Consider the following 25,725-nt stretch of genomic DNA (forward strand, 5'->3'; position numbering starts at 1 on the left):
TCAGGAAACAATTTGCATTAATATATATATATAGGCACCATATAAATTCTATATTTAATTATATGTAAAAACTATTTAATATATATATATATATATATATATATATATATATATATATATACATACAGGTATATATAAAATAATCATTATTATTATTAATAATAATTATAATAATAATAATAATAATAATAAAAAGCTAAATAGTTGAATTAATGTTTTTAGGAATTGTAACTATTGTATAAGGATTTAGAACTATATTTATATAAAAGTTAATAGCAACTAATATATTTAATTCTCAATTAATATCTATTAATAAGTGAACAGTAATTAGGACTTAATACACTTTGCTCCAGGGAATAATTGTAATTCTTACTTTGCTGTGGCTGGGACAAGTTAAAGCAAATTATACAGAAAACTCCACTACTTAAAGTGATTTTTCTTTTTTTTCCTCTCTAAATTTCCTTGCCACCCAATGTTTTGTTCTGTCTGAGCCTCACTTTCCAAATTCTTTCTCTGAGATTTAATGCTATTAAAATGATAACCACTATTAAATTTCATGTCAGGAAGGGTTAGCCAAATTCTTTAGAATGTTTTTATTCTTTTATATATATAACTAGTTTTTTGTTCACACGTACTTATTTTGTGTGTGGTCTGTGAGGGAGGGGAAAACAAATGCGAAGGTGCAGAGTAACAGGAGCTAAGAAGGGGATAAGTTTTAATAGCTGTTACAATAACACAACAGGCATAAAAGAGTTGGGTTACTGTTTATTATCATCCTATATATGGCAGGAGTCATTTTAAGTTCACATATAACAAATATAGTTCCTAAATCCTGATTTGTGAACAAGTTAGAAGTGTGAAATAAACCCCCCAAAAAGCTAATTATTTATAGCTAAATACAAATAATTCAACAATACAGAGATGACTTGTTCTTACAACCATGTTAATTAATATTGGGTTTCTTTTTATCTTTGGTAAAAAAAAAATAATAATAATTATTGGTATGTATTTTTTCTGTAATTTAGGGGGTCTTAGGTTTAGGGGTCTTGGTGTGGGGGGTGGTGACAGTTTAGGCGTTAGGTAGAGTAGGGAGTTATTGCTGTGTGGGTTAGTGACAGTTTTGGGGGTTAAGTATAGTAAGAGGTTATTGCAGAGGGTGTAGTGGCAGTTTAGGGTTTTGGTAGTGTAGGGGGTTATTGCAGTGGGGTAGTGGCAGTTTAGGAGTTAAGTAGAGTAGGGAGTTATTGCCTAGGGGGTTAGTGACAGTTTAGGGGGTTAAGTAGAGTAAGAGGTTATTGCAGAGGGTGTAGTGGCAGTTTAGGGTTTAGGTAGTGTAGGGGTTATTGCAGTGGGGTAGTGGCAGTTAAGGAGGTAAGTAGAGTAGGGGTTATTGAGGTGCATAGTGGCTATTTAGGGGTTAAGTAGAGTAGTATGTTTATTGTGATGGGGGTTAGCAGGGATTTAGGGATTATTAGTGAAAGGAGTTTATTGTGATTGGGGTAGGGGCAGTTTAGTGGCAGTTTATGGGGTTAATAGCGTAGCAGGGTTAAAAGAGTAGGGGGATGTAGCAGTCTAGGGGTTATTAGAGTAGGGGGTTTATTGAGATGGGAGTTAATACACAAGTATAGGTTTTAATATTTTTAACATCACAAATGCAATATCCTCTGGTTAACTTTTTTGCGCACGTCAGATTTCTTGCAAGGAGCAAATTTTTACTTTCAACTTGCGCAAACTTTCCAACTTACGCAAAAGTTAACCTGTAGCAAAGCAGATCTTCTAATTTTATCTATAGCTAAATAAAGTTAGGTATTGAAATGCTAATTATAGCTGAGCACAAAGTATAATAAGTATATTATTGTAGTACTAGTCCTAAAGCCCGTTCACACGGGCCGTGTTGTGTTATTCATTCTCTCTCTCTCTCTCCTGTGCGCCTTCACTTGCCGGTCCTCGCGCTGCTTTGTTTCACCCCTGCGCGTGCGATCAGCTGTGCTGCCGGGTCCTCGCGCTGCTGTCGGGTGGGTGCGCGTGCGATCAGCTGCAAGTGTTTGTCTGAACTGCGCATGACGGCTTCAGACAAACTCTTGTCTTTTATAATATAGGATATTATGCATTTCTACAAAATGATTTCCAATTCATGTTTACAGACAAAGCAAAATGTTGGACAGTATTGGCCTGAGATATAACGAGGTCTGGGAGTGGGGAAGAGTACAAGTTCCTCTGGGGCAAAGTTTATATTTCAGAAACTGCCATTTGCTTGCAAAATCAGACCTGGTACTTAGCAACTGAAAAGCCACATTAAACAATGCATTCATGATTTAATCAATCTCTGTCATGGCTGCTGAACGGAAGAAGTACAAGTTGGTAAAATTAGAACAAGTCAAGTTGGAACAGGTCATGGAAAGAGGTAAAGAGACTTTGGGTCTATCTAAGGAAGCTGACACCTTAGAAGTAGAACAGTGAACAATACAAAATACATTGTAGTGCTTAATACGATCAAGTCTCCTACAGTAGCCCAACAAAATGGAGCACACAACCAGAGGGGGTGCTCATATGTCATGTGTTGTACAGTAACTCTCACATTCACAAAGGACTCTGCTACATGTGGGTCGCGGCCAAGTTTGTCTTCTTTAATCTCCCTTTGGCAGACGGTTAACAGTGACTTGTATTTTAGGTCTCTGTATTTAACTCTTTGTTTGAAATATAAAAAGATTCTGTCTATTGCTAAACTGGATGAGACTTTTCAAGAGGTATTCTCTTAATCTGCAAAAAAATGGAAACTTCACTAACTATTTAAAATGCTTTTAAACAGTTGTTTTGTTTACATCAAATACAGTATAGATAGATAGATGATAGATAGATAGATAGATAGATGATAGATAGATAGATAGATAGATAGATGATAGATAGATGATAGATAGATAGATAGATAGATAGATAGATAGATAGATAGATAGATAGATGATAGATAGATAGATAGATAGATAGATATATAGATAGATAGATGATAGATGATAGATGATAGATAGATAGATAGATAGATAGATAGATAGATAGATAGATAGATAGATAGATAGATGATAGATAGATAGTGTTGCTGTTTTTTTCTGTCCATTTGTTTGTTTTTGTGCCACACTTGCACAGGTGTTTCCCTGTCTGCCAGTAAAGCAGCGGCTGTTGTCCTTATCAACCAGTGAGGATTATTGGGAAGTTCCCTACTGAATAAATGCAGTTCCTTCCTACACATGATGGAACAGTTGTGAGCACAATTTTCCTTTAAACTATAGCAGCTTGTGCTTAGTTGATATTGATGTATTAAAGCTCACTGGCTGAGGGAGGTAACACTTACAGCTCTGTTGGTGACAAGTGACAGGATTCCACCAGTAAAACAACATCTATAAAATAAATAAATACATAAAAATAAATAAACAATGCATAAATAAACATAGACTACATCGAAATAAAGATATTAAATACGTAACAATAAATAAATACAGAGATAAAATAAATAAATACATAAAAATAAATTAACAATGCATAAATAAACATAGAATATATCGAAATAAAGATATTTAATACATAAATACATAACAATAAATAAATACAGAGATAAAATAAATACATAACAATAAATAAATACAGACATAAAATAAATACATAACAATAAATAAATACAGAGATAAAATAAATACATAACAATAAATAAATACAGAGATAAAATAAATACATAACAATAAATAAATACAGACATAAAATAAATACATAACAATAAATAAATACAGAGATAAAATAAATACAGAAATAAAATACTAATATTTTAAACAAGCTTTTTAAATGGAAAAAAAAAGTACAATGCACCTTTAAGTAAGAATGAAGTTCACCTGCACATTCAGTCACCTGCACACTAGACTTGCACAACCAGTTTTTCATACACTTTTGCAATAATATATCTTTTTAAACTAATAAAACAAAACATTGTAATGAAATCTTGTGCATTCTGTACTGTTAGAATGAAACTGAGAGAAGCTGCTAACAGAAATATTTAAATTATAACTCTGTCTTGTGAAATAATGGTTTAAGCAACTTTGTCTTATCAGACTTGTCCCCTGTCATTATCAACTAATGAGAATGAATAATATACATTTACTGTTAAAGGGACAGTCTACACCAGAATTTTTATTGTTTAAAAAGATAGATAATCCGTATTACCCAGTCCCTAGTTTTGCATAACCAACACAGATATATAAATATACTTTTTACCTCTGTGATTACCTTGTATTTAAGCCTCTGCAAACTGCCCCCTTATTTCAGTTCTTTTGACAGACATCCATTTTAGCCAATCAAAGCTGGCTCACCGGAACTCCATGTGCATGAGCACAGTGCTATCTATATGACACACATGAACTAACACCCTCTAGTGGTGAAAAACTGTCAAAATACCCTGAGAGAAGAGGCAGCCTTCAAGGGCTTAGAAATTAGCATATGAACCTCATAGGTTTAGCTTTCAACTAAGAATACCAAGAGAACAAAGCAAAATTGGTGATAAATTGAATTGGAAAATTGTTTAAAATTACATTCTCTATCTGAATCATGAAAGTTTATTTTGGACTAGACTGTCCCTTTAAGTTAAATTTAATTTAAAACAGATTTCATTTAAAATGTATTTTAGTATTTAATTTCTACTTTTTCATATGGATATTTGATTTGTTTTTAACTACAATGTTCCTTTAAACACTGCCAATTTGTGTAAATGCTTCTATTATTTACAATACAGAAAAGCAATATTGCCATCCTTAGTGTTCCAGGTTACAGAATTTAATGGCAAGTCAAATTTTTTTAGTAATTCACAGTGTGAAAGTCACATTTTCACTCCATAAATGGTCTCATTTCATTACCACTTTGCCTCTAGGCAACAGAGATATAAAAGATGCACTTGCGAAATTGGAAAATCAAAGATATCTATACATGCAATTGAAAGGATCAGCCTACTCGCCTGCTTAATGAAATATGAAGTCTATTTTACCCTAAGTAAGCACAATTGGACAGCTTGATAAATAATGTTTGGTGATAAATTAATTCCCTTATTAAAATTCTGTTTTATATTATAATGTATGTTTTTTCTGCATTTCTTGTATAGATAGATAGATAGATAGATAGATAGATAGATAGATAGATAGATAGATAGATAGATAGATAGATAGATAGATAGATAGATAGATATTTGTATTTGTTTACAGGGAATTCTTATCTGAATCTGCATTCACATAATTTTAATGGGTTTTGCATCTAGTAATCAACTTATATGCATTGTAGAACGTAGGAAATTATATTATAATTTTTAAAATGTGATTTGCATATTTCACTAACTAGTTTAGAGAAAATCTCCAATATCTATAATTTGTGGTAAATACTGTATTTCGGTTGACATAATTTACATGCTGACAATTTTACATTTTTATCAGCATTAAACTTATGCAAAATGAGATAATGACCTAGTTCTGGTCAGTAATTCTCCTGATGAGAGATATTTAATCTTGTAATTATTACATTTAAATACTCAGTTGTATAAGTAGTTACCTTATAGTTGTCCACCAAACCAATAAAGATGAATTTTGAACATTGAGAGGGTATAAGTATGATACTGAAAGTTAATCTTGATGTGTTTATAAATATCTTTGACTTGTGGGTTTTGATTTTAAAATGTAAATGTCCAGCATAATGCAGTTTCCAGATTTTATAGTGGAATTATTATGGTTGACTATTATCATCAGCTTTAGCCTGTCAACTCACAAACATAGCTGCCCTGTAGACCATCTTTATACAAGAGTCTAGTCAAAATTAAACTTTCATGATTCAGATAGGGCATGCGATTTTATATAACTTTCCAATTTACTTTTATCATTAAATTTGCTTTGTTCCCTTGGTGATATTTTTGAAAAGCTAAACCTAGGTAGGCTCAAAGTGATTTCTAAATCGTTGAAAACTGCCTCCTAGCTCAGAGCATTTTGAAAGTTTTTCACAGTTAGACAGTACTAGTTCATGTGTGTCATATAGATAACACTGTGCTCACTCCAATGGAGTTATTTAGGAGTCTGCACTGATTGGCTAAACTGTATGTCTGTCAAAAGCACTGGGATAAGGGGCAGTCTGCAGAGACTTAGATACAAGCTAATCAAAGAGGTAAAACATATATTAATATAACAGTGCTGGTTATGCAAAACTGGGGGATGTGTAATAAAGGGATTATCTATCTTTTTAAACAATAAAAATTCTGGTGTAGACGGTCCCTTTAATGTTTATCAGATGATATGTCATGGGCAAACTCTGTAACTGTTAATTGTTTGTGTAATTGTTTTTTTGCCCAGTTAACATACATAATGGATCGGTTCTGCTAAATAATTGCCAACCTCAGCTTCTATTGATGTAGATAGGCTATTGTAACTCTTCTTTATAAGGAAATGATAGATTTTAAACCTATTTTTTTTTCTTTTTTTTTTTTAAAGGTTATATTTAGCCTGTGAATAACTAATGCAACTACAATACAATAGAGAGTGTGAGCTACAGTGTATGGGGTCCCTAAAATAACATATAACCTGGGGAGGATAGAGATGTTGTTGATGAATCCACCCCAGTGATATTAAATGTGTTAGTGTGTAAAAGTGCCACAATATTAAATAACAATTTTTTCTTACATGAATATAAAGTATAGAATCATGTCTACTGCTTGTTATTAGCAATATCAATCCTTTAATATATGAAACGTGTATTTCCAGGTTTATCAGTCATGCAGCACTATGGAGTAAATGGTTACTCACTGCACGCAATGAACTCGCTAAGTGCCATGTACAATCTGCACCAACAGGCAGCGCAACAGGCTCAGCATGCCCCCGACTACCGACCGTCTGTGCATGCCCTCACCCTGGCAGAGAGGCTGGCTGGTAAGAACAATTACGCAGTAACTGGGCCTGACAGTGTGACCCTTTTTATTATCAACAAAATGACAATGCTCAGTTCTCTCATATATCTAGTAAAATTGATGTTAAAAACTACATTGAGAAACATTAAACTCTATTTTGGAAGATTATGAAGCAGAATGCTGCCTACATTTGGAGGACTAACCTCCTCTTATGGGAACATTAGTATTCTACTTGTCTGATGGCAGAAAGTAAGCAGAAGTCTGTCCATATTCTTATCTGAAGTGGGAGACTACAAGGACATTGTAATAATTTTCTCCTATCTAGAGAAAGAGGGTGTATCAAAAGGACGTAAAGGCACAACTGATATATATATATATATATATATATATATATATATATATATATATATATGGAAAAGTATAGAAGGAGACAGGCGCACAGGGGCACACTTCGTGTAATACGTTCACAGAAGTAACATAAAAAGCAAACAGTGGGGGAATTATCCGCGCTCACCTGGTGTACCCTCAAGTAGTGAGGTACTAGAAGTGCACTTATATGGTTGTACTCTGTTCCTTTTCTCCCTTCTCGTGTGTCCGCGATCCTCCGGTATTAGGTGTATCTTCAGTGGATCACCGTTATCCGTTGTCAGTGATAAGGGGAGTGGGGGATATTATATGTATAGAGGTGTGTGTATAGTCTATATATCTCAATTGACCACACAATACACTATAGTATAACAGAGATTATAAAACCATATATTTATTTTGAATAGTATAAAACAGACACACTTGTCTGATTAGGATGCAAGTAGAACAAACATATATATACAATGGTAGTGAGCCGTAGTGCTGCCCGGTAATAAGATCCTTATACAAAAGGTCTGTTTCCAAATGCATACACTAAATTGCTCCACAACCGTTAAAAACGTTAGAAGTTAACAGTATCACAGATATCCAAATATACAAGTATACAAGTAAGGAGCACCAAAGGTATCAATCGGAGCTAATAAGGCTAATTTCGTTGCCCAGCAACCGATTACCTTATGCAGCTCCGTGTATGCTGTGCACTCGAAAGCGTGCAGGTGTGACGTGTGGCGGGGGGCGGAGCCTAACGCGTTTCGTAACCAATGGGTTACTTCATCAGAGGTGTGGGCCGCCCCCCAACCTAGCTCTATAAATGCGTGTGGCTGTGGCTGATTGGCCAAGTGTTAGCCCCTCGGTCGCCATTTTGTTTAAGGGCAAGTGGCCAGGTTTTACTGTTCTACTAAACCCAGTATTTTTAGTTTTCTTTTTCGTTAGTCATGCATTTGAAATTGACAATAGATTTTTAGTTCCAAGTTGGCAATCGAACTTTTTGTGTGCTTGTTTGTAACTTTGAGTGTTACTATATCAAATTGAAGTATCCAGTTAGAAACGATACTTAATAGAGTAAGGTCTATATAAAAAATAATCGTAAAATATATATATACACAGTAAACCTAACGAATTGTATTGTGACTATCATTTTAAAAATGTAATTAAGAATAGGTACAGAATTACTGTAATGTTATTAAAAATAGGTACAGAATTACTGGGATACGTTATGTATACTCGTATTATTTCTTCCTCATATTTGTTAATGAAGAAAGGATACTTAAAAGAACAAGAAATGTCAGAACACCATAAAATTAGCATATTCTTAAAAGGGGAGATAAAATTCTAAAGGGATAGGATATTCCAAACTAACTTAACTTAATTAAGAGCCATAGTGTATATTTCCTAATGGTTTATATACTTTTAAAACTCTAAAAACATAAAACATAAATTAACTGTCTCGTGATTTTTTGGAATACATACATGGGGGATCAAGTGGTGTTCAGAAAAGTCTCCCCAGTTAGTATACCAATGATTATAGAAATGCTGCTAGGTCAATATCTCTATTTAACCCATTTGGTTCTAGCGTTCCCAATTTATGGATCCAAACTGTCTCCCTTTTTCGTAGTTCCAGAAGTCTACTACCTCCTCTGTTACCTTTGTGTATTTGTTCTATAGCCTTAATGAAAAAAGCCTCTTTGTTTTTATTATGAATATTCGTAAAGTGGTTTATGAGAGGATTTTTGAGGGTTCCTGCTTCTATATTTTTCATGTGTTCTAGACAGCGGATTTTTAAACCCCGTGTCGTGCGTCCTATATATCTTTTTGGGGTGTTACAGGTGCACTCCAGCATATAGACTACATGATCAGATCTACAATTTAGTAGACCTTTAATCGGATATTTTTCTCCTTTTCCACAGTCTATAAATTTATTAAAATTTTTATTCTTATTTATATGTGCACAGCACACACAGTTTTTTCTTGCACATTTGAAAAAACCTTGTATATTAGTAATCTGACTTTTAGGTTGTTTATCTGTTTTCCTGATTTTCTGAATGTCACTAGGTGCTAAGAAATTCTTTAGATTCTTGTTTTTCTTGTATGTGACATATGGTCTGTTGCCTATAGTGTCTTTTAGTATGGGGTCATTTTTCAAGATTGACCAATTTTTCTGTAGAATGTTCTTAATCTTCCAGTGGCCTTCATTGAAAGTTGTAACAAAATTAATTTTAGTATTAGTATCTCTTTTCTGTATTGCCCTTATTGTATCTGGTGTTGTGGTTGGTTGTGTCTGTAATTGTTGATTATTACCATGTACTAATGTTTCTCTGTTAAGTTGAATTGCTCTATTATATGCCTTTTGGATAGTTTTAGTTGGATAGTGTTTTTCTGTAAACTTATCTTTGAGTTTATTTGCCTCTACTTCAAAATTACTCATATCTGAGCAGTTTCGCCTCAGTCTCTGAAACTGTCCGAATGGAATATTTTCTATCCATTTAGGATGGTGGCTGCTACGTGCGTCTAGGTAACCGTTAGTGTCAGTAGGTTTTCTGTATAGCTTGCTGTATATATTCCCATTTGATACATATAAAGTGACATCTAGAAAATCAATGGATGAGATTTCTATTCTTTGTGTAAAAGTAAGATTCATGCAGTTGGCATTAAGTTCTTGTACATATGTATCCCATAGATTAATCTCTCCATCCCAAATAACTAGGATGTCATCTATAAAGCGATGCCAGAACACAACATTTTTGTTTTTAAATTCAAAATTATTATAAACCATCTCCTCCTCAAATATACCCATATATAAGTTAGCAAAATTAGGTGCAAACTTTGTACCCATGGCTGTTCCTGTGTTTTGCAGATAATATGTTCCTTCGAATTTGAAATAATTATTCTGTAGGATATATCTAATGGATTCTAATAGAAAGTTTCTCTGCTCAAGGGCAATCTGATTAGCATTGTCTAGTGATCTCTTAATCGCACTTATCCCTTGGTCATGAGGGATAGATGTATATAATGCTGTTACATCGAGTGTAGCCCATTTATAAGTTGACTTCCATTGTATTCTTTCTATAATTTGGAGAAGGTGGGGTGTATCTCTAAGGTATGATTTGAGATTAAGTACCATAGGTTTTAAAAATTGATCCACATATTCAGATAGTCTAGATGTTATTGAATCTATACCTGAGATGATAGGCCTGCCAGGTGGTTTGGTCAGGCTCTTGTGGATCTTTGGTAGGTAATAAAATATTGCCATTTTCGGTTCATCATTTGAGAGGTATTTTCTCTCTCTGTCCGTGAGTACTCTGTTTTGGTAACCAGAATTTATGTGTTCCATATACGTTCTCAGGAATAGAGGTGTAGGGTCACTTTTCAGGGTCGTATATGTCTTACTATCAGAGAGTTGGCGATTAGCTTCCTCTAAATAGTCTTTCCTGTCTAGAATGACTATGCCTCCTCCCTTGTCAGCCTCCCGTATCACAATCTGTTCATTATCCATTAGTGTTTTTACCACCCTTTTCTCTCTTATGCTCATATTATGTTTCTGGATTTTGTAGTTGCTGCAGAGTTCCATACAGTCTTGAATGACCTTATCCTTAAACATGGTTATGTATTTTCCCTGTGATTGGACAGGGAAGAAAATGGACTTAGGTCTTAAGCCACTATTAATAATACTTAATTCATTTGAGTCAACTTCTGGTCCAAAATAGTTATTACAATCTATTTGTGAGTGATGGTTGTTCCCATTCTCTAGATCCATTAAGGCTTCCAGTGTTTCTAAATCTGATTGTGTGAGGTTAACTGAATTTTGTGTCTTTTTATCTTTTTCAAAATGTCTAACTAATGTTAGTTTACGTATGAATTTATTTATGTCAATAAATAATTCAAATGGATCTGGTTTTTGTGTAGGCGCAAATGACAAACCTTTTTTTAGAAGGTCTGTTTCGTCTAAACTTAAATTGTGTGTGGACAAATTGAAGATTTTTATGGTTTCTTCTTTTACTGTCTCATCTCTCTGCGTCTTTTTAAGTTGGAATTTTCTACCAGCTCTACATCCTCTTCTTCTTCCATATGTCTTTTTCCCCTTCTTCCTTCTACATGTGTTTGTGGTTGTCTCCATTCTAGTGGTATATGTTCTTGTGGTGGGGGTCTTACTTCTCTCTGTACCTCTAAAGCTCTTGGTTTGTCTGTCAGATGTCTGTCGTGAAAACCCTTATCATTGTAACTATCTCTATTCTTAGAGTAGGTGTGTGGTTGTTGTTCCCAATTAGAATTTTGGTTTGCCCTTGTATCATTCCACCCTTGATTACCATATGAATCCTGATCGTACCTGTTGGATCTATAATTTGAATTATAATTATAGTTATGGTTATAATGTCTTATACCTCCCCTGGGATGTGCTCTACCTCTAGAGTGATAATAATTTCCCTCTCTATTTTCTCTTTCAATCATATGGGAATCATGTCTCAGGTTTGGATTATGATAATAGTTATCTCTGTTAGTATTGTGACCCCTATTTTGTCTAGGAGTATACTCTCTAGAGGGGAAATTGAACTTAATGTTTGTTTGTTTGGGGGTTCTTGAACCTGTTTTCTTCAAACTTTTGAGATGATTATTCCTAATTACATCACTGTATAGAGTGTTTGTGGTTGTTAGTGGAGTGTTAGGTGTCTCATTACCCCCTGGTGTGTTTGGTGTTAAAGGTACATCGGTCTCAATTTCGATATTTCCTGTTTGTTCACTAACTTTATTTTGTAAGTCTCGTTCCAACTTTTTCTTCTTTTTAAGTTTTAAATCCCTTTCTAATTTGCTCATTCTTTCTCTTATGTCACTATCTAATTTGTCATAATATGTGTCTCCCTTAAAGGGTAACAGTAAAGTGCGCAATTTGTGTAGTTCTGCAGTAACCTTATCCAGGTTCGCCTCTCTAAATCTGATTATAATACGTATCAATTTATTTGAACTCTCTTCCAGAACAGTTTCCCACTCTGTAATGAGTTCTATGTCTGTACTGTTGAATATAGCTGTTTTTGTCAACATCAAACCTTTGGGTATTACCCCTGCCTTCAGATAAGCTTCTAGTCCTATTATATCGCACCAGTTTTTAATCTGTATTTTACTTAATTTTTCCACCTGTTTAAATAGTTCTCTAGGGTTAACTGGTTTTTGTACATTACTGATGTTAGTATCCCCTTGTAAATCTACAGACAAGGTTCTTTTTTTACTATTTGGATCGAAATACATTCCAAAATTACATGTGGATGAATCTTCAGCTGCTGATGACATGATATAACACTTCTGATCACAAGTGGTCACAGTGAATACCCAAAAATACAAGAACAAAAGAAAGGTCAGCGCTCAAAGTTAATGTATGAACTGCTATTTACAATAAATATATATTCTCATCCACTATTAAGAATAAATATATTTATATAGATATATGTCTCTATATATGCAACAATTTATAGTTAGTGCAAATGGCAGTCTTATTCGGATGGAAAGTCTGTGGATGTATAATATTCCATATAGTCCACAAAGCTAGTTCCCGTGTGCTATAGGTGTGGGCAGCCCATCTGGTCTAAAGATGATCCCCCGCAAGGTGAGGTTCTTCTCGAATTGTCTGGAAAAGTATAGAAGGAGACAGGCGCACAGGGGCACACTTCGTGTAATACGTTCACAGAAGTAACATAAAAAGCAAACAGTGGGGGAATTATCCGCGCTCACCTGGTGTACCCTCAAGTAGTGAGGTACTAGAAGTGCACTTATATGGTTGTACTCTGTTCCTTTTCTCCCTTCTCGTGTGTCCGCGATCCTCCGGTATTAGGTGTATCTTCAGTGGATCACCGTTATCCGTTGTCAGTGATAAGGGGAGTGGGGGATATTATATGTATAGAGGTGTGTGTATAGTCTATATATCTCAATTGACCACACAATACACTATAGTATAACAGAGATTATAAAACCATATATTTATTTTGAATAGTATAAAACAGACACACTTGTCTGATTAGGATGCAAGTAGAACAAACATATATATACAATGGTAGTGAGCCGTAGTGCTGCCCGGTAATAAGATCCTTATACAAAAGGTCTGTTTCCAAACGCATACACTAAATTGCTCCACAACCGTTAAAACGTTAGAAGTTAACAGTATCACAGATATCCAAATATACAAGTATACAAGTAAGGAGCACCAAAGGTATCAATCGGAGCTAATAAGGCTAATTTCGTTGCCCAGCAACCGATTACCTTATGCAGCTCCGTGTATGCTGTGCACTCGAAAGCGTGCAGGTGTGACGTGTGGCGGGGGGCGGAGCCTAACGCGTTTCGTAACCAATGGGTTACTTCATCAGAGGTGTGGGCCGCCCCCCAACCTAGCTCTATAAATGCGTGTGGCTGTGGCTGATTGGCCAAGTGTTAGCCCCTCGGTCGCCATTTTGTTTAAGGGCAAGTGGCCAGGTTTTACTGTTCTACTAAACCCAGTATTTTTAGTTTTCTTTTTCGTTAGTCATGCATTTGAAATTGACAATAGATTTTTAGTTCCAAGTTGGCAATCGAACTTTTTGTGTGCTTGTTTGTAACTTTGAGTGTTACTATATCAAATTGAAGTATCCAGTTAGAAACGATACTTAATAGAGTAAGGTCTATATAAAAAATAATCGTAAAATATATATATACACAGTAAACCTAACGAATTGTATTGTGACTATCATTTTAAAAATGTAATTAAGAATAGGTACAGAATTACTGTAATGTTATTAAAAATATATATATATGTTCCTGTACTGAGTAAACCCAGTGTTCTGTTATCAGCCTAGCAGAGGTTGTAGGAACAGACTATGAAAATGTAGATAGATTACAAATGGAGTTCTATTTATCGCTCCCACTCGTGCGTTAATTCCACTAGAAGTAAGTTTTTTGTGCGCGTCTGGTAGCACTCGTATTACAAGTAAAAAGTAAAATGTTTCAGCACGAGCGCTAACCCCGATGTGTGAAAAAATCCTAACTTTAAATATTGTGATCTCGTTAATATTTCACATCCTAATGTTCTTCACATAGCAGAATATGTTCTATTTATTCATAAATACATATACATATATATATACTTTAGTAAAATATATATATCTATACCTATATATATAGAGATGGTTATATATAGGTATAGCTATATACAGATATATAGGAATATCTATTTATAAATACCTAGAACATATTCCCCTATGTGAAGACCATTGGGATGGGAAATAGTTACAGTAAATACATAGTTAAACACTTTATTAAATTTGAATATTGCAGATATATAATTTTTCATGTTTTCAGCTACTGGACTGCAAAGGACTCCAATGCAATTATATATATATCTATATATATATTTATGTGTTTATATGCGTAAATAAGTCTGTAAACACATATGTACACATATAAATACATAAATACATATGCACACACATAAACATATAATTATATTTATATATCCAGAGTCCAGACATATACATCTTTAGACATGTGTATGTATGCAAATGTGTTTACTTTCAACCTGTCCAGCTCATATATGAAAAAAAATGTTTACTAAATATTCTGTTGGAAATTAATGTTCTTCAGAAGACTAAATTAGGAGCAAACCACTTCTATAATTAAATTTGCCCTTTTTTATCTTCCAACGGCTGTACATTTCAAGACATAATTTTGGAAGCTCGATATGGATCACAGCACCGCAAACAGAGACGCAGTCGCACGGCATTCACAGCCCAGCAGCTTGAAGCTCTGGAGAAGACATTTCAAAAGACCCACTATCCTGATGTAGTAATGAGAGAGAGGCTAGCTATGTGCACCAACCTACCTGAAGCCAGAGTACAGGTAAGTGCACAGATACTAACCATGAAGATATGAATTCACGTCTTTCCCTCTGAATATAATTTTCTTTTTAAAATAACAGACACTGATCCAGATTCTAGATGCTGTTGTAAACTTTGCCACTTGGTAGTAATTCCAAATGTCTACATAGACTTTAAAGAAATCAAATGCTCATGATTTGGATAGAGTGTACAATTTTACAATAACGTTCCAAATGACTTCTGTTATCAAATGTACTTATTTATCTTGATTATCCTATGTTGACACCTTGATCCTTTCCATGAAAGCATACTGAGATAGGCTCAGGAACATGCTCAAATCTTAGGCAACCTTATTGGGTTGAAAAGCAAAAGTCACAGTAGACAATGCTATGGCAGTAATCTTGCACCCATTAATCTGGAGAATACCAAAATCTTGCAACAAAAATCTTGTTCTTTATGCTGTGTGAGCATAAAGAATACCCAGGATTGGGAATAAGAAATATTATTGGTTAGGGCCAAAGGATTCTGGGATATTTTTAGTTGAGATTTTGGCATACACTTTATTAATCTTAGCATTAGAGTTAGGGTTAGTCCCTTAAATTACCAAGCAGGCTCCTCTTTTTCATCAAAGAGGTTAAAAAACTTTGTCACGATTTAGACAATTTGGGGCACATTTATCAAGCTCTGTACGGAGCTTGATGTCCTTGAAGGCTCGCCGAAAACAGAAGTTATGAAGCAGCAGTCTAAAGACCGCTCCTTCATAACCTGTCTGCCTGCTCTGCTCTTTTGACACCTCCTGCTAGAGGCCGATTGCAGAACTGCTGGTGCAATGATAAATGCTGACAGCGTATACTGTCTGCATTTATCGATGTGCAGCAGACATGATCCACAATATCGGATCATGTCCGCTCACACATTAATAAATAGGCCCCTTTGTCACAATGGGGCCTATCTATCAAGCTTCGAATGAAGCTTGAAGCCCCGTGTTTTTGGCTAGCCTGCAGGCTCGCCAGAAACAGCAGTTATGAAGCAGCGGTCACAAAGACAGCTGCTCCATAACCTGTCCGCCTGCTCAGAGCAGGCGGACAGACATCGCCGGAAATCAACCTGATCGAGTACGATTGGGTTTATTGACACCCCCTGCTGGCGGCCCATTGGCCGCGAGTCTGCAGGAGGCGGCGTTGCACCAGCACAGCTCTTGTGAGCTGCTGGTGCAATATTGAATATGGCAAGCGTATTGCTTGCCGTATTCAGCGAGGTCTGGCGGACCTGATCCGCACTGTCAGATCAGGTCCGCCAGACTTTGATAAATTGGGGCCAATGTCTCCTACAATGTGACTATTTTACTGTTTCAATATTTTGGCCACTGCAGCCTCACAGCTGTAATACGTGGCTGTGATGAATTTGACCAAGTAAACAAAGCATTTTTTATCGAATGTTACATATCTACAATGTAGGTAACATGATATATTTGTTATATATTCCATTTTTCAATATATTTACACGTACAAATCCCCTAATTCGGAATTCGAAAATCCAAACATTCTGAAAACCAAACTATATATATATATTTTAAATAAAATTATCAATAATGACTATTTTCCCTGCCTGTTAGTCATAATCTTCTCTGCCTGTGTCTTTGGTTTGTTTTTTGTGTTCTAAAATGCAAATAGACTATATTTATTTAAAACAACAGATATTACCTTTCTGATTGCAGTACTGTACTACCTTTTTGAACTATGTATACAAATGTATGATATAGAACTACATTTAGGTTATATGTATAAGCTGTATAATGACATGTAAATATTACCTACATAACATAAGATATTGTTGTTTACACTTTGTCCCATCTCCTCTACCAACTGTCCCATTTTACAGATACAAATATTCTGAAATCTAAACTATTCTAAAATCCAAAACTTTTCCGGTCCCAAGCAGTTTGGATAAAGAGTTTTCTATCTTTATATATATTTCTCTGTGCAAAGACTTTTTGCTCCTGCCGCCCATCTGTATTTCTTACAAAGACAAATTTAAAGGGGCATTTCACGCCCCTTTAATGTGTTCCAAATTGTCCACTTTACCTGCTGGAGAGTATTTAATTATTTGCAAACAAGCCCTTCACCTTTATTTTGTTTTTGGAAATAGCTGCTTTTTGTCTGTAGAAACGACCACCTACACTGAAAATAGAAATAATAAACATATTCTGTGTAGAAAAATTATATAAATGGGACCATAGCAGGAGTAAATCTCCCAGTAGGGATTAGGAGAGAGACAGATATTTATTGCATCTGAAATAGTTGGTTGTGCCCAGCCATAATAAGCATTAATTATGTTTAGACATACCTAAAATTAGTAGGTCTGCTTTACTTGCAGTCTCTGCCCATTTTTATGGGCATGTCCTTGAGAACAGCAGGTGATCATTTTTTTTTTTTTTATTTTTTTTTTTTTTTGGTTTTCAAAGCTTTATTGAAGGAGAAACAGAAAATACACAAAATTCGTGCATCAAAAGTCATGAAATACAGAAATACTTGTACAGGTGACTCCATGGAGTACATTGGTTGCATAAAGATAAAGTAACAGTGAGTGGGCTAGGTATAACAAAGAGTCCATATAAAAGTCTGAAAGCCCGTTCATGTTCTTCTCGATGTACTATAGCAATATTATAATTATATAACAATTTTTAATCAGAAAAGATATTGAACGTCGGTCATGGGGCAACTGGCAGGCCCATGCCCGAGAAGTAAGAAAGGGAAGAGAGAAATGTGGAAAAAGAAGGAGGGAGAGAGAAAAAAAAAAAAAAAAACCCCAGGAGGTAGGGGGGGAAGGGGAGAGGGCTGGAGGGAAAGAAAGAGGGGGAGAGGGGTAATTGGGAAGGGGAAGAGAGGAGGGGTAAGGAGGTAAGGAAGTTAAATCAAGCTCGTCTCTTAGAATGAGGGGGAGGTTCTATGTCAGACCATATTGTAGACAGCAGGTCTGTTGTGCCTTTTTTGTCCATAAGGGTTTAGGCCGTCCAATTGCGGTCCGGCCCACCCTGTTTCCACCTCTCCAGCATATATTCATATATTTCTATCCTGTCATCTCTCATGAATCTAAATCTCTCTAGTAGGAGGTATCTGTCTACCTGGTCGGCCCAGTCACTCAATGTAGGCACGTTCGTACTCTTCCAATTTTTGGGGATAAGGGATTTCGCGCTGTTGAGCATTAGGAAGAAAAGGTATTTCGTGGCCTTGTCTTTAAATTTGGGAAGGTCATGATACAAAAGGAGGCCGCAGGTGATCATTTTAATGAGCAAACCCAGCTATTTAAAATACAAAAATAAAAATGAAGAAACAATTTCCGATACATTAAATATACTGCAGTAAGTTTGGAACACATTAAGAGGAAACACATTTTATATTACAGTGTCCCTTTTAGTAATCATAAAAAAATGTTTCTTTAGTACAGCATTTAATGCCAGTGTGAGATAATATTGGAATTTATTTATTTAATTTACAGTATTGAAGATAATTTTTCATACATTTTTCAGGTTTGGTTTAAAAACCGAAGAGCTAAATTCCGCAAGAAGCAACGCAGTCTTCAGAAAGAGCAGCTACAAAAGCAAAAGGATCCAGAAGAGAGTAATAATGAGGTCAAGGTTGACTCCACACCTGCGGATCCTGCAACACCCAGCCATGAATCAAAAAAAAAACACAGTTCAGTGAGTGATACCAGTGCAGAGTTTAATCTTACCCTCTCAGAACAGTCTGCCAGTGAATCAGCTGCAGAAGAGCAGACAGATAAAGAAGAGGAACTAAAAACTCCATTTGAGGAGCCTAAAGTGGAAAAAAGTCCAATACCTGACATCAAAGCATTGAACTGCAAGAGGTCAAGTCCCAAAACAGGTTAGGAGTAAACTACTTGCTGGGCTATAAAGCAATAGTATATGTTACTTCTAATGTTTTTATTATAACACTAAGGGCTAGATTACAAGTGAGGCACAAACGGTTTTGCTCAATCGATATCATGTTTTCGCTAGCCTTTTTAATTCCACTGATATTACAAGTTGAGCGAAATCGTGATTGCGCTAGCGCAATCGCCATTTACGCTTCAATCCATACCACGATCTCAGAGCTGTGGTTAAATGTTTTTTGAAAAAAAAGGTTGCACAAAACACTTAAAAAATACATTACAAAGAGCAGTTACACTCATATTAACACTGTCTAATAAAAATTATTTTATAAAAATATTGTGCAAAAATGTTATAAGGGATCAAAGATATGAGATCTCGGGTTTTAGTAAAAAAACATTAAGACACATACATATACGTTGCTAAAGATATATTTGTGTATATTTATTACTATAAAATAAGATTGTTTTGGAACTTGTAATACGAACACAACCAGACTAGCGGAAAAAGCATAACTGTAGTGGGGGGGGGGAATACTGCGTCACTTGTAATCTAGACCGAAGATGGTTGAAAAGGTTTGCTGGAATGATTGTGAAGGTATTGAAAGGGGGATTACAGGCGACTATTAGACAATCAGTATTTAACAGAAAAAAAAATTCTAATAGTTGAAATATAATATTCATAAATAAAAAAATATTCTAAACTAAATAAAAGAAAGATAACTGTTTTCAAAGTAAGAATATCACACGCGCAATAACATATTCCCTCATAGAAGTCAATGGAGAAAAAAAAAAACGTGGGCAAAAAGCCTTACTCCCTACTCGCGTGCAAACCATATCACTAACCCGACATGAATATATTAATATTTAACATTCCAATGTTCTTCACATAGCAAAATATGTTCTATTTATTCATAAATACATATATATATATATGACAACACAGGAGGGGTTTGGTTAAGCACACTACCTGATAGAAAAAAAGGCCTTTTGTATATTACCACACATATTGTGGGAGTGCTGCCAAAGTGACCAAAATAACAAAAACAACACAACAACAAGTATTGGCGCACATCCAAGCACTTAAGTCCACATTATAACATATTTATATATACTTCAAACAATATATTTGACTGCTAAATATTCTTTAAATTGTTACAAGGTGTCTCAAAAATATATATATATATGATGTTTTTTTGGTACAATATATATCTATACCTTTATATATATATATATATATATATATATATATATATATATATATATATAGTGATGTCGCGAATAGTTCACCTCCCGGCGAACATACCATGTTCGCATTCGCCTCGGCGGGCGAACATATGCGATGTTCGATCTGCCCCCTATTCTTCATCATTGAGTAAACTTTGACCCTGTACCTCACAGTCAGAATACACATTACAGCCAATCAGCAGCAGACCCTCCCTCGCAGACCCTCCCACCTCCTGGACAGCATCCATTTTAGATTCATTTGGAAGCTGCATTCTTAGTGAGAGGAGGGACAGTGTAGCTGCTGCTGATTTAATAGGGAAATCGATAGCTAGGCTAGTGTATTCAGTGTCCACTACAGTCCTGAAGGACTCATCTGATCTTTGCTGTAAGGACAGCACCCCAAAAAGCCCTTTTTAGGGCTAGAACATCAGTCTGCTTTTTTTTTTTTTTCCCCTGTGTAATCTAATTGCAGTTGACTGCCTGCCAGCGTGTGTGTCAGGCTCACAGCGTATACTGTGCCCACTTGCCCAGTGCCACCACTCATATCTGGTGTAACAGTAGTGTACATTTAAAAAAAACAACACTTTTTTGACTGTGAAATAATAGCAGACAGCTGCCAGTACCCAAGATGGCCACCAATAAGGCAGAGATGGGGAGGGTTAGAGAGCTGTTTTGGGGGGGATCAGGGAGGTTGGGGGCTAAGGGGGAATGCTACACCACAGCATATGTAAATATGCTTAAAAAATTAAAAAAAATTAAAAACCTTTTATTTTAGTACTGGCAGACTTTCTGCTAGTACTTAAGATGGCGGGGACAATTGTGGGGTGGGTGAGGGAAGGGAGCTGTTTGGGAGGGATCAGGGGGTCTGATGTGTCAGGTGGGAGGCTGATCTCTACACTAAAGCTAAAATTAACCCTGCAAGCTCCCTACAAACTACCTAATTAACCCCATTCACTGCTAGCCATAATACACGTGTGATGCGCAGCAGCATTTAGCGGCCTTCTAATTACCAGAAAGCAACGCCAAAGTCATATATGTCTGCTATTTCTGAACAAAGGGGATCCCAGAGAAGCATTTACAACCATTTGTGCCATAATTGCACAAGCTGTTTGTAAATAATTTCAGTGAGAAACTTAAAATTGCGAAAAAAATTAAGTTTTTTTTAAATTTGATTGCATTTGGCGGTGAAATGGTGGCATTAAATATACCAAAATGGGCCTAGATCAATACTTTGGGTTGTCTACTACACTACACTTAAGCTAAAATTAACTCTACAAGCTGCCTACATGCTCCCTAATTAACCCCTTCACTGCTGGGCATAAAACACGTGTGGTGTGCAGTGGCATTTAGCAGCCTTCTAATTACCAAAAAGCAACGCCAAAGCCATATAAGTCTGCTATTTCTGAACAAAGGGGATACCAGAGAAGCATTTACAACCATTTATGCCATAATTGCATAAGTTGTTTGTAAATAATTTCTGTGAGAAACCTAAAGTTTGTGAAAAAGTGAACAATTTTTTTTTTATTTGATCGCATTTGGCGGTGAAATGGTGGCATGAAATATACCAAAATGGGCCTAGATCAATACTTTGGGTTGTCTACTACACTACACTTAAGCTAAAATTAACTCTACAAGCTGCCTACATGCTCCCTAATTAACCCCATTCACTGCTGGGCATAAAACACGTGTGGTGCGCAGTGGCATTTAGCAGCCTTCTAATTACCAAAAAGCAACGCCAAAGCCATATAATTCTGCTATAATGGCATGTCTGGCACACAGTGTTGGGGCAAGGGTCCATCTGACCACTGATACCTGGTCTGCAAAGCATGGTCAGGGCAGGTATATCACCTACACTGCGCACTGTGAAGTGGGCGTAACCCTTACACTACCTGATCGATACAACATCATACCTGATGTTTTAAAGCACGTTATTCCAAACAATTTAGGAATGTTAGGTGATTTATGCCCTTTATGGATTAAAACCAGACTCTGCATCAACTATGTAATTTTCCATGGGAGTTTTGCCATGGATCCCCCTCCGGCATGCCACAGTCCAGGTGTTAGTGCCCTTGAAACAACTTTTCCATCACTATTGTGGCCAGAAAGAGTCCCTGTGGGTTTTAAAATTCGCCTGCCTATTGAAGTCTATGGCGGTTCGCCCGGTTCGCCAGTTCGCAAACTTTTGTGGAAGTTCGCGTCCGCTGTTTGCGAACCCAAATTTTTAGGTTCGCGACATCACTATATATATATATATATATATAAAATTATATATAGGTATAGATATATACAGATATATATATATATACATATATATATATATATATATATATATATATATATATGAATCTATTTATAGATACATAGAACATATTCCCCTATTTGCAGAACATTGGAATGTGATATATTTACAGCAAATGCACAGTATAACACTTTATTAAATATAAATATTACATAAATATGATTTTTCATGTTTTCATCTACTTACCGGCAAAGGCTCCAATGTCTATATGTGTGTACATATACTGTATGTTTATATGTCTGTAAATACATATATACATATATAAATACATAAATACGTGTACACACATATATATACATATTTAGACATGTATATGTATGTATCTCTATGTTAAAGCCCTTTGCATGCCTCATATCTTTGAGCCCTTATAATATTTTTGTGCAATATTTTTTTAAAATAATTTTATTAGTTAGTATTATTTTGAGTGTAAGTGTAATATCATTCCAGCGTAGATCGCTATTCCACTCAAGCGATCGCATTTACTTTCAACTTGTAGAACGAGTGGTAACTCTGATGCCCGCAAACACCCATGAAAAACCCCTTTTCGCTTGTGCATAACTATTAACTCGCCACTCGGAATCTTGCCCTTAATGTACATTTAAATTTTGCTTTTAGTTAATGTCTCTGTAAGTGGTGGTTAGTCATTCGGTACATTCTACAAACAAATCAGCAAATAACTTGGTCATTGTATAACAGATTCAGAGACATCTAAATATTCTTGATAGAGAAGTATAGTGTAGAAAGCATTTATGAGATAAACACTGCTACTATCAGTAGCTTTAGTAATTGCAAAATTGTGGCTTTTGGTTGGTCCAAATAGTCCAGCTGAGTATAAAATAAGCTGAACGATGTAGCAACCATATTCTGCAGAGCTAGATCTATATGGGTTTTAATAATAATAACTCACATTTAACAGAGCCCTCAGAGATATGAAAATGGCCCTAATAACTTGTATTAAATAATTTGTTTGTTTTTAGAAGATTTTGGATAACAATTTACAGCAAACACAATAATGTTCTAAAACCCATATTTTTTTATTTTTTATTTTATATTTTTTGGGGCAACTTTATTAGGAATTTTTGTGTCTATAAAAATATGCTCTGCTGTCTCTCCAGCCTCATCAGACTATTTGTTATTCTAGGAAGCTGATTAACTCATTAATAAATTCTGTAGTGAATCAGCTGAATCAAATAAATTGAAGGGTGAACCTGAGAAGGCCAAGGTGTAGAGGCTGGAGAGACCCTCTGGTAACATTGCCACTCTTGGTACTTAGTACAATTGATGTTGCCTATCATGTAATAGTCAAACTTTGGTTAAAGGGACACTAAAGTCAAAATAAACATTTATGATTCAGATAAAGCAGCAGTTGTAAGATACTTTTTAATTTACTTCTATTATTACATTTTGCAGTCTTTTTATATACACACTTTCTGGGGAACAGAATCCTACTGAGCATGTGCGCAAGGTCAAAGGGTATACGTATACTAGTCTGTCACATGATAAAGGGGGGGCCAGAAAATGGGAGAAAAAATAAATTTGTCTTTAAAAAAATCGACTGCTTATTTGAAATTTAGAGTAGGTGTTATTGCATTGTCCTTTTATTATGCACTTGTTAATTATGTAATTCTACTGCATTGAGTGGTCCTTTAATTAATGTGTAATTTTACTTTTTAGATTCTCCAGCCACTCTGACACCAGCTGCCAGCAGTTGTCTTGCACCAACTCATTCATACTCCTCTTCACCTTTGAGCCTGTTTCGTCTCCAAGAGCAGTTTCGTCAGCACATGGCAGCTACCAACAATCTGGTCCATTATTCTTCTTTTGACATGGCAAACCCTCCAACAGTACCCTACTTGGGCATGAACGTCAGCATGGCACCCCTGAGTTCTCTGCACTGTCAGTCCTATTACCAGTCATTGTCACATGCACAGCAGGTCTGGTCCTCTCCAATCCTTCAGACCTCAGGTGGTCTCCCATCTTTAAATAGCAAAACAACCAGTATTGAAAACTTGAGGCTTAGAGCAAAGCAACATGCTGCCTCCTTGGGACTTGACACATTGCCCAACTGATTGGAAACCTCAACCTTCTGCAGAAATTGTATTGCTTACATCAGTTGCTCACAAACATCTCAAGTTGGGACTGATAGATACCTGTGACTGGTAATAACTAACAGAGATATAGATCTTATATTACTGATCATAACCCCAACATATACTGCAGTATGAGCATACAGATCAAACACTGACAAGATGTGCACACATAAAAACACATATAAGCATACACACATGTGCACACATGCACAATGTGCCTATACACAGTCGCTAAACACATAAGAACCTACATGCACCCAATCAACACTGACACACGTACCTGATGCACAGATTCTATACAATATGCTCATGGTAGGACTTGAATGTATCAAAACATAGCTCCTCCTTCTAAATACACAAACCGTACATAAAACATGTAAAACAGCTAGTAGCATGGGGTTAGCAGACACAGACCAAATTCTAACTTCCAAATATAATGATAAATTGGCTGACATATGTTGTATAACTATATAAATAAATATAAACCACATTTTATAACCATATATAAAATACAACCCAGTGCTCCTTGTGAAGTCTTGTCCATGTATATTAACCCATGGGATTAACAGCAGAGAGACTACATATTGACCAGTCATCCAATCAAAATAGTGATGTCACAAATATCTATGGTGAAGCTGCTTTCAACGAACTTGTGGAAAAGAATCATGAGAGCATCTGTTTTTTATAGGAAATCTGATGATCTGCAGTTTAGTACTTTGTTCACTTCTGAGGTTCCATTCTGTGTGTTTTACGCTGAGGTTTCCAGTTTACCTATATTCAAGAGCAGACAAGTGAGCACAATGGTTAATGATGTGTATTATGTGTCTGTAGGGCATCACAAGCCTGAGTTACTGTACGTTTTCCTGCTTTCAAATTGGACTCGTCCCACAGTTTTACTTTTACTTTGTGGGACGAGTACTCACGTGTAAGGTCACTTCTACTAAATGTCATAGTCTCTGGACAATAAATCCCTCCTTGTATAAATGTGAAATGTTGACAACGTCCTTCATGTGTTGTTACTCTGCAGGTTGTGTCTGTCACTTTGCATCTCACTTGGTCCCTTGCCGACCAGATGGTTGTGTTGTATCTCACTGCAGTATCCTGGGGCATTGT

At 35.7% G+C, this 25,725-nt stretch overlaps 1 protein-coding gene and 1 long non-coding RNA gene across 3 annotated transcripts in view; one reads left to right on the forward strand and one right to left on the reverse strand.

The window, feature by feature from the left end:
• Positions 1 to 2,622: 2,622 nt before the first annotated feature.
• LOC128641399 (uncharacterized) overlaps positions 2,623 to 25,725 on the reverse strand; it is a 201,768-nt gene continuing 178,665 nt past the window's right edge. Inside the window, exons 2-3 of the long non-coding RNA XR_008399481.1 lie at positions 3,347 to 3,392; positions 2,623 to 2,760 (exon numbers count right to left, since the gene is read on the reverse strand). This is a non-coding gene — a long non-coding RNA (uncharacterized LOC128641399). The remainder of the gene's footprint in view (positions 2,761 to 3,346; positions 3,393 to 25,725) is intronic.
• On the forward strand, positions 6,782 to 24,591 carry DMBX1 (diencephalon/mesencephalon homeobox 1). 2 transcript variants are annotated; one of them, XM_053694023.1, is made up of 4 exons: positions 6,782 to 6,935; positions 14,952 to 15,130; positions 18,638 to 18,992; positions 24,197 to 24,591. In XM_053694023.1, the coding sequence occupies exons 1-4, from the start codon at positions 6,782 to 6,784 to the stop codon at positions 24,589 to 24,591; spliced, it is 1,083 nt and encodes a 360-aa protein (XP_053549998.1). The 2 variants fall into 2 exon arrangements, with proteins under 2 accessions (XP_053549998.1, XP_053549999.1); XM_053694024.1 differs by having other exon boundaries at positions 6,782 to 6,933; positions 14,935 to 15,130.

The sequence above is a fragment of the Bombina bombina genome, chromosome 10, assembly GCF_027579735.1.
Source record: "Bombina bombina isolate aBomBom1 chromosome 10, aBomBom1.pri, whole genome shotgun sequence".
NCBI lineage: Eukaryota > Metazoa > Chordata > Amphibia > Anura > Bombinatoridae > Bombina > Bombina bombina.